At 40.6% G+C, this 16961-nt stretch overlaps 1 protein-coding gene and 1 long non-coding RNA gene across 7 annotated transcripts in view; one reads left to right on the top strand and one right to left on the bottom strand.

The window, feature by feature from the left end:
* Positions 1–16961, top strand: part of Acvr1c (activin A receptor, type IC) — a 90444-nt gene that overhangs the window by 64195 nt on the left and 9288 nt on the right. For all 6 annotated transcript variants that reach the window (XR_374097.4, XM_006498086.4, NM_001111030.1 and 3 more), the window contains 5 exons: positions 5791–6021; positions 8703–8870; positions 10157–10313; positions 11981–12105; positions 13333–13463. Coding sequence is in view for 5 of the 6 variants with exons in the window: in XM_006498086.4 (XP_006498149.1) it covers positions 5791–6021; positions 8703–8870; positions 10157–10313; positions 11981–12105; positions 13333–13463 (812 nt within the window). In the remaining variant the exon portion in view is untranslated. The remainder of the gene's footprint in view (positions 1–5790; positions 6022–8702; positions 8871–10156; positions 10314–11980; positions 12106–13332; positions 13464–16961) is intronic.
* Positions 6800–16923, bottom strand: Gm13544 (predicted gene 13544). The gene is made up of 4 exons (NR_040365.1): positions 16840–16923; positions 13938–14148; positions 12403–12564; positions 6800–9282 (listed from the first exon to the last, which is right to left on the bottom strand). It is a non-coding gene; the product is annotated as a predicted gene 13544 (long non-coding RNA).

Raw genomic sequence — 16961 nt, 5'->3', positions numbered from 1 at the left:
CCACCACTACCAGGCAAACACATTTCTTTATAACATTCAAAGGAAACACATTTCTTTATAACATTCAAAGGACTGAACAATGTTCTGCTTAATTTCCACAAAACCAACTTAGGTCCTTTGACGATGTTAGGTGGTGCCCTGGTTAGTTTTTTATTGTCAACTTGACACAGCCTAGGGCTATCTGAAAGGAGAAGCCTCAGTTGAAAAGTCGCCCGGGTCAGTTTGGTCTGTGGGCCTTTCTATGATGAAATTGTCTTGATTGCTGATTGATGTAGGAAGGCCCAGCCCACTAAAAGTACTACCATCCCTGGGCAGATGTTCTTGGACCATATAAGAAAGATAAATAAGAATAGGCCAGGGAGTCATCCAGCAAGCAATGTTTCTCCACAGTTCCTGCCTCCAGGTTTCTACCCTGACTTCCTTCAAAACAGGCTGTAATCTGGAAGTATAAGCCAAATAAATGTTCCCTCTCTAACCTGCGAGTTGCTTTTGGTCACGGTGTGAGTTTATTTTTCTACTTTCTAAGTATATTGAATCTGACCCCAAGGATTTCTTCTCCAAGTTAAGTGATACAAGTTAAGAAGCAGACGAGTAGATGTGTCATTTAAGAAAGGAGTAATGACTTCCATTGTTGGTGGGATTGCAAGCTTGTACAACTACTCTGGAAATCAGTTTGGTGGTTCCTCAGAAAATTAGACATAGTTCTACCGGAGGATCCCGCAATACCTCTCCTGGGCATATATCCAGAAGATGTTCCAACCGGTAAGAAGGACACATGCTCCACTATGTTCATAGCAGCCTTATTTATAATTGCCAGAGGCTGGAAAGAACCCAGATGCCCCTCAACAGAGGAATGGATACAGAAAATGTGGTACATTTACATAATGGAGTACTACTCAGCTATTAAAAAGAATGAATTTATGAAATTCCTAGGTAAATGGATGGACCTGGAGGGCATCATCCTGAGTGAGGTAACCCAATCACAAAAGAAATCACATGATATGTACTCACTGATAAGTAGATATTAGCCCAGAAACTTAGAATACCCAAGATATAAGATATAATTTGCAAAACACATGAAACTCAAGAGGAATGAAGACCAAAGTGTGGACACTTTGCCTCTTCTTAGAATTGGGAACAAAACACCCATGGAAGGAGTTACAGAGACAAAGTTTGGAGCTGAGACGAAAGGATGGACCATCTAGAGACTGCCATACCCGGGGATCCATCCCATAATCAGCCTCCAAATGCTGACACCATTGCATACGCCAGCAAGATTTTGCTGAAAGGACCCTGATATAGCTGTCTCTTGTGAGATTATGTCGGGGCCTGGCAAATACAGAAGTGGATGCTCACAGTCAGCTATTGGATGGAACACAGGGCCCCCAAAGGAGGAGCTAGGGAAAGTACCCAAGAGCTAAAGGGGTCTGTAACCCTATAGGTGGAATAACAGTATGAACTAACCAGTACCCCTGGAGCTCATGTCTCTAGCTGCATATGTATCAGAAGATGGCCTAGTCCGTCATCATTGGAAAGAGAGGCCCCTTGGTCTTGCAAACTTTATATGCCTCAGTATGGGGGAATGCCAGAACCAAGAAGTAGGAGTGGGTGGGTAAGGGAGTGTGTGGGGGAGGGTCTGGGGGACTTTTGGGATAACATTTGAAATGTAAATGAAGAAAATACCAAATAAATAAATAAATAAATAAATAAATAAAAGAAGTAATGAGCTGTCAAGAAATGTAAATGAAGAAAACACCAAATAAATAAATAAATAAATAAATAAATAAAAGAAGTAATGAGCTGTCAAGATGGCTCACTGACTATTATTGGTGCTTGGTGCCAAGCCTGAAGACTCAAGTTTATTTCCAAGGAGTCACATGGTAGGAGAGAGCCGATTCTCATTGGTTGTTCTTTGAACATACATTCCTTATAGTACCCCTCCACACAAATTACAATAAATTTTTTTATAGGAAATAGTTATGAACTGAGCACAAAATACAAAATTTCTACAAGTGGCACAGACCCAGATTAGTGTAGATTAGTGTAGATTAGTGTAGGAAGGTTTTTTTTTTTTTTCTTCAGCTAATGGAGACCATTTCAGAGAGCCACACTGTTCAAATTTCACAGAACAACTGATCATGAGGTACCTAGTACCAGAGCGTACACCCTCAACACAACTCCTACAGCTAAGGCTCAGGAAACATCCCAGAATATGGAGTGGAAAGATTGTAAGAGCCAGAGAAGCAGCAAGTCTTCTGTGAGATTGTGCCTCCTGGAATCGGCAGAGAAATTTCACCTGTGAGACCTCAATTACTTGGCTGCCCGGACAAGGCCACAACACAGACAGCACCAATAAACATGTTAATGTGGAAGGGCAAAATCTCATGAAGCCACCAAATCTCATGGGGACCCCAAGTTCAGACATACCAAATGCAGTCATCAGGTTGTATTTATATATTTGTATGTATTATACACGTAACAATAAAAATTTTTAAAAATCATGTTGTTGAAAGTTTTTTAAAAGCATGTTTCAGGCATGGATATGAATTTATTGGCTTCTGAACTGTTCCCTTTGAGAACATTCTAAGACATTTTATGAAAGGAAGAAGAAAACATGCCCAAACCTGGATCATTTCTTTTTGTTTTTCTGTAGTGAATATTGAACCCAGTGCCTCACACATCACATCCTGGGCAAGTGTTCTTGGGCAAGTGTTCTTACTCTGGGCTGCATCCCCAGGGTTGCTCGCTCACTCACTCACTCACTCACTCACTCACTCACTCACTCACTCACTCATGCACGCATGCACACACATACACACACACACACACACACACACACACACACAGAGAGAGAGACACTCATTCTATCATTTATGTATCTATGTATCTATGTATCTATGTATCTATGTATTATGTATGTATGTATGTATGTATGTATGTATCTATCTATCTATCTATCTATCTATCTATCTATCTATCTATCTATCATTTATCTGTCTATCTACCATCTGTCTATCTATCATCTATCTATCTATCTATCTATCTATCTATCTATCTATCTATCTATCTATTTATCTATCTACCTTTCTATCTATCTACCTTGTGTGTGTGTGGCACAGGGTGGGGATAAGGTGTCCCTAACTTCAATCTGTAGATTGGTATCACCAGGCTCCGCTTATGGATAAATTTCCTTAAAGACAAATTTGAACAAGCTTTAGGCATATTGTATAGCCACAGCTGTTTGGCAGTGACCCCTAGCTAAAAGCCCATGCCTTTGAGCATCATAGAACAGGTTTACCATCAGCAATGCTTCTGCCACAATAGCTTGCCTGTAGGGAGGAGACTGGACCAACCTGCTTCTTCTCTGCCTTTCTCAATTGGTTGGTGACCTTGGATCTGAGGCAGCTTTGTCGAATATTGAAAAACCCTGATTACGAAGCTTATCCATGACCAGGTCAGGGACAAATTTCAAAGAGACGGAGAGCTTACAAAGTGAAAACAAACGATGTTTTATTGGACTCTGCTTGAGAGTGAGCTTTGTCTCTGGCGGCTTTTTAAGGAAGTGGGGAGCCTGCTTCTTTGTTTTACTGTATAGCATTCTGACAGACGGTGACACAAGCCAGACATCAGCTTTCTATAATCCCTGGTGAAAAGATTCAAATGAACTCATAGCAAGAGACAAAGTTTCTGTTCAAATGCAGCCTGGAGGTGTATAGCATTCATTTTGTGATTTGCTTTGTGAAGCAGCTCTCGTTCTCCTGCCTCACCCTGCTCACCCCACTGACCCCCTTACACGTTCTTCTTTGTCCATCAATTGGCTGTTGCATCAACCACAGCATGAAAACTTCACTGGTTCCTTTCTTTCTTTGTCAATGATGATGCAGAGAGGGGTTAATTGTTAGTATCACGTTGTGCCAAACACATTGAGTGAAGCCTACAAAGATAACCCTGGCTATTTATTGTTGCACGTCTTCCTTTCCATAGAGAGGAGTGCAGGTCTGTCTCCTCTGGGGGACAAAGCATTCTGGGACAGCCTCTGGCAGCAGCAGACTCCCTTTAGGTCTGATTACTGTCAGGTTCCAATTTTCTCATCGATAGATGATGAGGCTGAACCAGATGGTCCCCAAAGAACTTTTGGACTGTGGGGCTTGGTGACTAATTGTTGAGGCTCATACCAGTGAATTTATAGTCTGTGCCTCTTCACCGTCGTGGGTGGTTCTACTGGAGATGAGAACATCTGTGTAAACACTGGCTCATTCTTGGAGCAGGGGACAATGCCCGGAGGAGCCACACGGGCATTGTTTTGTCCAGCCACCTGAGGACAATGACAATTACCAAGCTGATTTTCTACAATACGCTTATGCTGTAGCCTATCTGCAATACAATTATAGGAATGATAAAACCTCGTGGACCTTATATTGAAAATGAAGCAAGTGAGAAGAAAGAATATTATAACTCACTCCGATTCTGTCATGTGCTTCAGTTTCTTTTCTATCCATAGTCTGAAAAGCTACAAACTCATAGAGTTAAAGTTTCCTACCCTGTTTCCAATTAAGAGTGTAGCAAAGCAGCCTCCGGTGTCATTGGAATACCTTTACTAACAGCACTATCAGTGTTCATCTTACATGATCCATTCTAAGCCTGCTGTAATATTAAGAGTGTAGCCGTTATTTATCATGCATTATGCCAGCTACAGTGCTAGCTGCTCAGTCTCCATCTTAACTTTTATATTGTCTCATTTCCTGGAGAACAGGGCTAAAGCTCACAGAAGATGAGAATCCTGCTTGTAGTGACTAGATGATGTATCTATGCTAGCACATCCTCACCATATTTCACATTTCAAAGACCTCCTTTTTCTTTAGTATAAATAGCAACGTATTCTATAATTTTGCATAAATTCTCTACATTTTGCATTAATTCTATAAAATAGAATTTTAGAAGTAGAGTTATTGTTTTAAAAATACAATCGGTTTGGACATGGTGCAATGTACTGTTAGTCCTAGCACTTGAGAGTCAGAGGCAGGCAGGTCTCTGGGAGCTTGAAGCCAGCTTGCTCTGCACTGTGACTTCCAGATCACCCAGGGATACATATTAAGACCCGTCTTAAAACAACCACAACAAAAATTGATGAGCGTTATACATATACCAAGAATGTGTTTTCTTGGCATTTATTTCTCAGAAACATATTCTCCGTGTAGCGTTCCTATCTTACTGTGTCATTGAATTTGATTACTTACATGAACATTTTAATTTTGTTTTGAAAAAATATCATGAAGAAGGTTTTCCCTTTGCAGTAGTACCAGAGCCATGCATTTCACGTGTTAGCCATGCATGGTTTCCTTTGAGTCAGACTGGCTTTGTGAGAAAATTAGCAGGATTTGCCACAATTCTTAGAAATCAGATATCTGCGGCATGCTGTGTTTAAAAAGTTTTGTTTGTGAATAAGAGAAGAGAAATTAATAATTTAGGACTTTTTTTTTCCTGAGACAGGATTTCTCTGTATAGCCTTGACTGTTCTGGAACTCACTCTAGACCAGGCTGGCCTTGAACTCAGAATTCTGCCTGCCTCTGCCTCCCAAGTACTGGGATTAAAGGCATGCACCGCCACTGCCTGGCTTAATTTAGGATATTTTATAGGTCATGCCTTAGCATTACAGTTGGTTGTAATGATGCTTATTTCTTCAAATTTAACATGCTAAAGTGCCTAAGTGTTTGCTTTCTATGTCACAGCGACCGTCACTGGCATTGTGACTTTTGTTTGAATGATCAGGCTGCCCTTTCTTTGACTAGGTCTGCCTCTCTTGGTTCAAAGAACAATCGCAAGGACAATTGTACTTCAAGAAATCGTAGGAAAAGGTCGGTTTGGGGAAGTGTGGCACGGAAGATGGTGTGGAGAAGATGTGGCTGTGAAAATATTCTCCTCCAGGGATGAGAGATCTTGGTTCCGTGAGGCGGAAATTTATCAGACGGTGATGCTGAGACACGAGAACATCCTCGGTTTCATCGCAGCTGACAACAAAGGTAAGGTCAGGCTTGCCAGGACCCGCAAGCAACAGTGTTGGGTCGCTTGCCTGGGAGCATCTTCACCAGTGTCTCAGGAAAACACATACAACTCTATCTTCTTTATTAAGAAAATCCTCTTTTCTTTCCCACATACAAATGCACATAACTAAACAGTGAAGTGCGGCAGCAAATGATTGGTGTAGAGTCATGATGACGTAGCAAGGCTGATATTTGCACCAATCCTAGGAAAATCTACTAGTCTAGTTATCATGTCTTTAGTAGTCTAGTTGTCCTGTCTTTAGTCACTCTGGGTCACGGAAAGATCTGGAGCATTTTGGAATGTGGAGGGAGGGCATTTAGGTGTGCTGGCCAGTGGGATGTTATTGGAACTTTGAATGGCTGTTGTTTATCTGCTGGGTTTATCGGCTACATCACAGGCTATTCCTGCGGGTGTCCAGATCTTAGCACGTGTACCCCTAGACAGTGTGAGAATGAGTTAGGAGATTTTTAGTGGTGTTTGCTATCATTGTTAGTTTAACCATGCCTCAGAATTTGAAGTTTAACACTGTCAGATAATAATTATGAGTTGTTTTAGTGTCCCAGAGAAAAACAGATCATCACCTATCTGGTATATTTAAAGCCAGTACTCTCAAAATATTGTACACATGCTGGGGTAGTGAGGGAAGGATGGAGTTGGTGGATCACCTCTGTGGCTTTCCCATTCCTACAAAGCTTTGACTCATTTTATTGTACAAAAAGAGGAAATGCAGACAGAAATGAGGAAACTCAATCCGGTCAGGTTTCAAACTGGAACTTTAATAATTTTAATATAATGAAGAACTTTGATGCAGCCACAGTTACATTCTCATAAAAAAAGCAAAAGTGTTTAAACTAAATTATGTGTGAATTTTACACATTTACTATTTCCTGGAAAATTAAAAAAAAACCCTCCACTTTTGTCTAATAGAAACATGATAATATTTTATACTCATTATTAATATTAATAGTAGTAATATCAACAATATATTATATTATGTTATATGTTATATATTATGTAATATGAAAATAATATATAATATATTGTAATAATATCACTGTTAATATTAAGAATGGAAATAATAATTTGGCATTTCTTATTAATTAGATGGAAAAAGAGATCTTTAACAGTTTTGCATATTTTGATTATAATTTAGTTTTCTAGTTAGGATTTGTTGAGAGAGTGAAGGAGAGCTGAGCTAAGACAGAAAGTTCTTCACAGGTTCTATCTATCTATCTATCTATCTATCTATCTATCTATCTATCTATCTATCTATCTATTATGATTATGATTATGATTATTATTTCAGTGTTTGGGTAGTTTGTCTGCATGCATGTCTGTGCCTAGTGCCCAGTGAGGCCAGAAGAGGACACTGGATCCTCTGGAATTGGAGCTACAATTTATTGTGAGCCACTATGTGGATGCTGGGAATTGAACCTGGGTCCTGTGGAAGAGCAGCCCATGCTCTTAACTGCTGAGCCATTTCTCCAGTCCTTCTTTCCAACTTCTTAAGGACATATACTTTAACACTATCTCCAAGAGTTTTGAAAACTAGACATTTTGTTACACAGCTAAGGACCCACTTTCCAAACCCCTGCCAATGTTGAGCTGAGCTATTTCCTGGTCAGGTTACCCAGCAGTGATATTAGTGCAGCAGGAAGCAGCCCTACAGCTCGTCTTGATGAACTAGTTTAAAGCTAGTGCCCTAAAGAGGCCATTCTTGTTTCCTTGCATGCAACTGGATTGCCTTGGGCATATCCTTACTTGTCAGTCAGTTGTACAGATCCTACACGGTCTCTGATATCACTTTCACAAATTATTTATTTCGTATAACAGTCACACTTTTAACTTATAGCCCTTGTGAGAGACAATGCCTACGAATGGGATCAGCGGGGAGTCCGAGGGTGGGTTTACTGTCTGGAGCTTGTTAGTGAGCTTTAGAGTTAGTGAGCTTTTGTAAGTCGTGAAAATTTCTCACTGCCTGGTTGTGGAAATGAGATCTTCGGACAACCTCCTGCTCCTGAACATGTAGCACCTGGCTGGGCAGCATCCAAGCAAACTGCTCAGGAATCTCGGGACTGGTCAGGGTTGCCCAAACTGTCACAGACACTGTTTAGAGAGCTACATCTAACGGTTGGAACCCTAAGCTAACTTCTAGTCTGCTTAAACAGCTTTTTAAAAAATATGACAGGCTAGTTTTTGTTTAAATGGGCATGCTATCTGAGAATATCTAGCAACATCTTGGCTCTTTATAAAACTGTTTGGAATGCATGACTTCCTATTTTTTTAGGCAAATTTCTCGGACATTGTTAGAATGTCAGCACTCCCATGGTAGTAATTATGGTGTAAATTTCTTCGGATTTATTGCCTTAATCGTTCTTAAATGCTTAATAGTAATGTGCAAGGCCATCCTGAGGCCAAAGTTGCCTCTCGGAAGTTTCTCCCACAGTGCCTCTCTCAGAAGGTTGCCCTGCACTGCTCTAACTATCACCAGCAACTACTGATGAATGCATACAGGAGAAGGATCACTCATTTATTAGAACTACCTTACACAACTTCCTGTTTCAATGGAAGCTCCCATGGTACCCACATCTACAAGAGTTGAAAAAGTGCTCTTTTTCTTCCTCAGCATTTACAACAACAAATGATGTTCTCTCAACAGATAATGGAACTTGGACACAACTCTGGCTTGTGTCAGAGTATCACGAGCAGGGCTCCTTGTATGACTATTTGAACAGAAACATAGTGACTGTGGCTGGAATGGTCAAGCTGGCGCTTTCCATAGCGAGTGGTCTGGCTCACCTGCACATGGAGATCGTGGGTACTCAAGGTCTGTATCGCCTTCCAGAAAGCTGGCCTTTGTATTGACTTTATTTTAATTAGTACCATCACCAAATACAGAGGAACAGTGGAAGTCCTTCACAAAAGTGAGGTTCTGGTCACGATGAAAGCATCTTTCTCGTAGTCTCAGCACCACACATGATATTCCTGATGTATTTTCATCTCAGTAGCTCCATCCTTGCCAATAGACTGCATACCTGGAGTTCTTGTCTTGGTGGTCAAGGCAAATACAGTCATCTATTGCAGATGATATAAATGCTTGCTTTTGATAATTAAAATGTAATTTGGTAAAGATAATGTGACCGTGAGTAGAAACCGGGTGGGGGGAAGCTGGGACAGAAGGATTGCCGGTGAGTTTGAGGTCATCCAGGGCTCCATGTGAGTTCCATGCTAGGCTGGAACTGTCTCAAAAAAGATAGAAAAGAATATATGAATATCATACGTGAAGGCCAAAAGATATGCCCTGTCTTGTTGATTTGCTGAGCCTACTGGAAAGTGACTCTCATGTCATTAGTTTAAACAGGCCACTAGGTTCATGACCCCTTTATACTCTTAAAAATTATTGAAAGCCACAAGGTTTTGGTAAATGTAGGTTATATTTATTAATAATTTCCACATTAAAGATTTTCATTGAGAAATTGAAAAAAATGTTTACTTCAAGGGACTGTAATTAGCCAATTAAATATTAATGTGAGTAACAGCTTCCAAATGTTTTATAGCTTTCTAATGCAATGTAGTAAAAAGAGTGGTGTTTGTTTTACATTTTTGAAAATATATTAAATATCTAGCCCATTGTCTGAAATTTCACACATGCTCCTCTTTATACTATTTGTCTCCCTATATGGTTTTGTTTGAAGTAAGTGAAGAAATGGTGGTGTATATGTACAGTGGTTTTAAGGACCCCCTTGGTCCTTCTGTTCTCATTTGGGAATTACTATTCTAGGGCAGTAAAAGTTTGAGTAAATGTTTTGTTAGAAAACACTTGCTCTATTGTAATCACTCAAAATAGTAGCTGTAAGTCATTTACTGAACAGTCTGGTTATTAATGTTCACAATGGTCACCTGGTGCTCCTCATATTGGAACTGCTTGAGCACAAAGCAAGAGTCTGCCCTCACTTGGCTTGGAGTTTGAAGAGGAGACTACTTAGAAAGATCAGCTGGACTTGGGTGCAGTCAGAGACAATGTGTCTGAGGAGGTGACTTTTGAGCTAAGTCTTCTAAATGGTTTGCTTCACTGAGAAAAAAAATTTAACATACTTTTCTTATGCTTTATAGGTAAGCCTGCTATTGCTCACCGAGATATAAAGTCAAAGAATATCCTAGTCAAAAAATGTGACACTTGTGCCATAGCTGACTTAGGGCTGGCTGTGAAGCACGATTCTATCATGAACACTATAGACATACCCCAGAATCCTAAAGTGGGAACCAAGAGGTAAGATGGCTTTCCTTGGTGGCTTACTAAAGCTTAAATGGTTGATTAAACACCCTGAGCACTTGTGATGTGTGTCCAAATGTGAAAAAATGTTAGGCTGAAAAAAAAAAAACAACCAAGTCTTTCTGGAGATATAGAGACACCAGTGACCACAAGGTGGGATTACAAAGACAGAGGGTTGACTTTTTAGCCAGGTGAAGTAGCCAATTGGGGCCAGAATCTAGCGCATGGCCGTGGCAAAGAGACAATTGGCATGCCCTGGCAATGTGACACATTTTTTGATGTCTTTCTTGGAAAAATCAAAAGAAACCACCTCGGAACTCTAACACCCTTGTGTATCATCAGTGAACTGAAATTCAGGTCTTGTTGTACAGGCTCGAGTTTTAAAGAACCCAAGCAAAACCAGTGCACTGGAATAGATAGGTTAGGGACGATATATAATTAAGTCATTTATGTGATAATCCATGCTCTTAACACACAAAGATATTGTGTATCAATTTGTATTTTATTGATAGCCAGACTTGCCCCTAGTCTCACAGAATAAAGTGTTTTGCGGTAATATGCATTTGAATTCCATTTCCACCTCCAAGGGACAGAGTATGATGTCACCAGGGGGAGGCAGGAAGTAAAAGGAGCACGCCAGCTGTGGCTGTGACAGGCTCATCAGTCACCACGTGTCTGCTGTGTTTCCTTGTCTGACCAGCAGGTGGCTCCTCAGCTAGTTCACTTCCCTGTCCTTTACTTGGGTTCCGGGATTCGTGGTACTTTTTCACAATTCCAGAGTTCTTGACCTTGGAATCACAACAGTCAACTTATTTTCCTGGACACACTAAAGCACTTGAGACTAGAGAATTTCTAAGGAGGTAGAGCTGGCTACTGAGCCAGCTGAGATTTCAGGACAATGAGTGCAAGCCATCTGCTGTCTGCTGTAGACTTAGTAGGCAGTGTCACCCCAGCGAAGCACGTTCAGAATGAGCAGCCCTAACGGACATCTCTTCTTTTCTTAATAAGGGCATCTCTCTTACTAGTCCCCCATCAGGGACACTCAGGCAAGGCTTGGGTGCTGCTTTTCTTTGGAGGAGCCCAATACTTTGAAAAAATCCCAAAGATTATATAGTCTGGAAAAATGCCCAACTCTGTATGGGCCAGTTAGACTCTGTCAGGTCCTGTGAGTATAAGCCTTCTTCCATTAAACTTTGTTTGAACAAGGATATACTTTTCTTGGTCATAGTACGTAATAACATTCTTCATTCTGATAAAATATTTGTGGAATACCATGTAGCTGTGGGTTGGCAATCGAGCCCCCTGTGGTGAGGGAAATCCCCTGCTTGTTAGAAGGGAACTTTCTATGATGACAGATTCTTGAGGCATTGAGCTGCATTTCAGTTATTGAGTGCTTTCCTTGTGGACCTTCCCAATTTACTCCTTCCAAGTACTGGGCTGCTGTTGATCCTGCCACAATGTGAAATTTTAAAACCTTTACCTTTGTTTAAAATGTTTCAAAAATGATGGCTGTGTCAATACTGTGTTATTTACTTTTATTCCACCCTATTATGGTATCTGAGATATTCTCTTGAAACTGATGTGTTACTTTGATTTATGTTTTGTATCAAAATGTATTAAAGTCGTGTTTCACTGCACCAAGCTCAATGTGCACGTTTTTGAAGGTACATGGCTCCCGAAATGCTTGATGATACAATGAACCTGAGCATCTTTGAGTCCTTCAAGCGAGCTGACATCTATTCGGTGGGGCTGGTTTACTGGGAAATAGCTCGAAGGTGTTCAGTTGGAGGTAAGCTTTTGGAAATACCCGTTGTTCCCCTTCCCTAGACACCGAGAACAAGATGTGATTTTCTTTATTTTCTCCTCACCATACTGAACTGTTTCTGAATAGTTAAGAGAGTTCCATTCAGTGATTTCTTTACAGAGGCAAAAGAGGAACCTCCTGTGGAGTGTGTGGAGGTTATCTTTTGAATTCTGCTTAGATGAGGGTGACAGTTCTGATTATTCTGATGCCCACATGACTATTTTGAGTCACTTGAAAATTATCTGATTGGAGTCTGGAGGCAGCTGGTATCCCTACACTTACCCCAGAGAAGCTAAATGGCTTGCCAAGGCAGCAGGTCTGTGAGCCTTCTGTTTCCCAAGCTTTCCTTCCTCTTTCTCCCGTGATGTAAACTGCAACACCAGACTAAATAGAGTGGAGAAATGAGTGGTAGCTCACCTCTTGCCCACGACTGCTCTGCAGAGCCTAGGAATTCGTAAGAGAAATGAGAGTAATGAAATTGCTGTATCAGTGGAGAAAAGTTAAATGCTGCTTAAAGCAGTTTACAGGTATTCCCTTGTAAGTGAGATGCAGGTAGGATGCAGCTTGGCTTAGGATTTCCTATGTGCATGTGTGTGTGCATGCATGTATGTGTGTGTGTGTGTGTGTGTGTGTGTGTGTGTGTGTGTGCGTGTGTGTGCACATATGTGTCTGTATATGTATGGATCATTTAGAAAGGTTTGGCAGTAGAAATGTACCTGATGAACCAGATACCTGGACATTCTAAAACCAAAACAGTTGTTTTGTAGGTAAATATACTCTATTTACAGAGCCCTGATGTTCTGCTATAGATATTGCAATTAGGGAAATTAGGATTACATTTTTATTATATAGTGACAATTTATGAAATAAAAAGTCACAATGCTTTTATTGGCGATGATATTTGTTTTATAATATATTGTAAAATTATGTACATTATTTATGCAGTGTTTTATGTATTACATATGATACCTTTATTAACTTTACATCTTATAAAAGTTTACTTTATATTATAAGTATCATAACTCTATATAAGTATTTAATGGAGTGATTTGAAGTGAAGTCTATTTTACAGAGATATATTATTTTAACAAATGTGAGGCTCTATTTTTCCAGGATACCGTGTGTGTTGGGCGGAAGTCAGTGTTATTAACTTGAAATATGCATCATTATTGATGATACATGTAGGAAAATGTATTTTCATCTTTCTTATAGGAGTTGTTGAGGAGTACCAGTTGCCTTACTATGACATGGTGCCTTCAGATCCTTCGATAGAAGAAATGAGGAAGGTTGTCTGTGATCAGAAACTCCGACCAAATCTCCCAAACCAGTGGCAAAGCTGTGAAGTAAGGCTACTATGTTCTCTTCCTTTCTCTTCCTCCTCCCTGTCATGCTCCTCCCCAGTCATCCTCCCCTGTCTTTTCCTCCTCCCTGTCATGCTCCTCCCCAGTCATCCTCCCCTGCATTTTCCTTCTCTGTCATGCTCCTCCCCAGTCATCCTCCCCTGTCTCTTCCTCATCTGTCATGCTCCTCCCCAGTCATCATCCCCTGCATTTTCCTTCTCTGTCATGCTCCTCCCCAGTCATCCTCCCCTGTCTCTTCCTCCTCTGTCATGCTCCTCCCCAGTCACTCTCCTCTGCCCTCCACCCCTTCTCCTCTCTTCCCCTTCTTCATCTCCTGGAGAACAACATAAACTATGTTCTTACACATTTCTTTCTTTTTCGTTGTTCAGACTAGCATCAGCAAACATTTTCAGAGAATGTGTAGGTTTTTTTTTTTCCTAAACCCAGTTGCTTAATTCATTCCATTATGAAGGGTACCTTTGTTTTACATCTTTAGAGGGATTTTATTCTCTCTGGTAGTATGTGTCTATGACGCAAACCCTGAAGCTCAGATGGTTTTAGACAACAGGACAGTGAGTAGTGCTCCTCTGAAGTCCTCTCTGGCTTGGGTGATTGTTCTGGATGTATGTCCTCCCCAAGGTGGCTCAATTCTCATCCTCACTGCTCCCTGACATCCAGGTCTGGACATCTGGCCAACAAAGGAAACAGAGGTGCATCGTGGCTCTTCAGGGTTCCCCACAAGGAATACAAAGTTTCCTCTCTTGCCTCCTAGCAGAACCAGTGGCACGGCCCCATCACAGGGCAAGGAGTTGGGAACTGAAGGGCATGAGCAAAGTCCGTGGGTAATTGTACTATAGCTGGTACTTTATGCTTGATCTCAGACTATCTGAAACCTTAATCTCCCTCATACAATAAACCCCCTCACCTTAGATCCAGTTGTTATCTGTCTTGTTTGCACAAGCAATACTGGACTCTGACCAAGCCATGATGGGCACGCAGTGCTCATTTTGCTGCCTGTAAGCTCTTGTCAGACAGAGGAAGGGCAGAGCTCCTCTCTTCGGTGCCTCCACCTCTCAGTCCCATTCACTTTATTTTCTGCCATAGTTGAACATAATAACTAAGCCATTTAGGTGACATGTTACTTTTTGTTTTCTTATAGGATTGTTTTACTTAGTTGCTCTTTTACTTCATCTGTTGCCCTCTTCCAGGATTTTAATCCTTTCCTTTAAGGCAAGTGTTAGTATTTTTGTCTTTTGTCTACTTACCTCAACTCTATATTTACCTGAGAATCAGACTTAGAGACTTGTATACCATACTGAAAGAATTAATTTTTCTGATATTGTTAGTTGTAGTCACATGAGGGATATAAAGGATAATAATTAAATGAAAACCTGTCAATACACAGTTTGAAAAGCAGATTATTTTCAGAAATCTTTGAGGAATTTTCTGCTTGAGCTGTTAATGTTGATATTAATGATTTTATTATTCCCTGGTTTTATTTAGATTTTACCACATATATAGATATATCCTGAAAAATACTTGCATTTATGTGTTCATGAAAATTAGGAGTAAAACCTGTTACATGTGTTCTTATTTTTTTCATTACACACAGACATATAAAAATCTGTCCATTTTCATTTCTATGTAGCATTTTCCTGTGTGGATATTTCTTTGTTCTAGTATTAGTTATCATATGTGATTTATAGTTAGCATTGTTAAAAAGGATGCCACTAAATGTAATAGTGAATATATTATAGTTGCTGTGACAGAATACCTAATGACAAGAACCTAAGGAAGGAAGTGTTAAGCTTAGCTCTAAGCTTGAAGGAAACAACATTATGATGGGAAAGGCATGCCAGCCGGAACACAGCAGCTGGACACACTGTGTCTTAGTTAGTTTTCTATTGATGTGAAGACACACCATGACCAAAGCAACTTAAAAAGAAGGCATTTAGCTGGAGTCTCATGGTCCCAGAGCATGAGAGTGCCTGACCATCATGGAGAGGTGCATGACACCAGACAGGCAGTCATTCAGTCCAGGGCATCAGCCCATGGGATAAGGTCAGCTACATTTCAGATGAATCCTGTACTTTCTATTAATCCTTTCTGGAAATAACCTCATGAACATATGCAACCAATGTGTTACCAAGGTGATTCTAAATTCTGTCAAATTGACATATAAGATTATCCATTTTGCAGGACTGGAAAGATGGCTCAGTGGTTAAGACCACTTGCTGCTTTCACATAGGACCAGAATTTGGTTCTCAGAAGCTCACAACTGTCTGTAACTCCAGCTCAAGGGTATATGACCACACACACACACACACACACACACACACACACACAAACACACTTAAAAATTATAAAAGGAGAGTGGCAGTATATAAATATATATGTCCAACAAGTTTTGAAGCTATTAGTTCTTCTGACACATCCACTTAGACAGATGAAATTTCTGCTCATTCTTTCTTCCTCTGATTTTGGAATCTCTTACCTGAAAGTGGTATCAGGTAACCTTTTGCTCTTTAAAAGATTTTTTTTAACTGCTACATATTTTTCCTTTTAGATTAAAAGGAAATAGACTTTGATGTTAATTTGAGTTTGCCTCAGTGTCATTTCTACTTGCTTTAAATGTGTGTTAGTCTTTATGTGAATGAGTGTTTTGCCTGCATGTATGTGTATATACCATGTGTTGGCCTGGATCCTAGGAAGCCCAGAAGAGGGGTTTGGATTCCCTGGAACTGGAGTCATGGGTGGCTGTGAGTCACCATGTGAGTATTTGGAATAGAACCCAGGTCCTCTGTAAGAAGGAGTGCTCCTAACTACTGAGCATTTCTCCGGCCCTCTACTTGCTTTTAGGAACTTTTTTGTCCTTAGTGTTCTGCAATTTCTGTCTCATGGCTAGTCTTTCTGGTTGTAGGTACTTCAGGGTTTGTTTGTTTGTTTGTTTGTTTGTTTTTGAAGCTCTCTCCATTCTCTCCATGTAGCCCACACTCCTGTTGCAGGAAATATTAAAAATGACCAGCAGGCATCCTAGGCTACTGCTGGCAACTCTCTGCCCTGGCATGGTCTCTGTGCCTCTGCCTCTAGACCAGCCCCATCAGCAACCGGCCACGCGATCCATTTTGCTGCCTCAGTACCACCCTTACCCTTTCAGCCATAATCCCCCCTGTGGTCAGCAGTCCCACCTTCCAGTAATCCAGCAAAACAAAACTCTAGAAGCTTATAATTAACAAGTCCGATTTATACATCAATAAATTCTCAACTCACAAGATGCCCACACAATAATTTCAGAGCCAAATGATAATGATACAAGTTGTCCACCTAGATCAGACAAGCTATTCCAATTATTCTATCCCTAGATGATACTCATATGTACCTGTGACTATTTAAAACCTCGGGGGATCGGGATCTTCTTCCTGTCCATCTGCCTCCATCTTGGCTTCTCCTCTCTCCAATCCTCTCTGCCTCTCCAACTCTTAGCCCCACCTCCCTTTTCCC

The sequence above is a fragment of the Mus musculus genome, chromosome 2 (assembly GCF_000001635.26).
Source record: "Mus musculus strain C57BL/6J chromosome 2, GRCm38.p6 C57BL/6J".
Taxonomy (NCBI): Eukaryota; Metazoa; Chordata; class Mammalia; order Rodentia; family Muridae; genus Mus; species Mus musculus.
The sequence above is the reverse complement of the archived record's forward strand: the minus strand, read 5'-3'. Positions and strand labels throughout refer to the sequence as shown.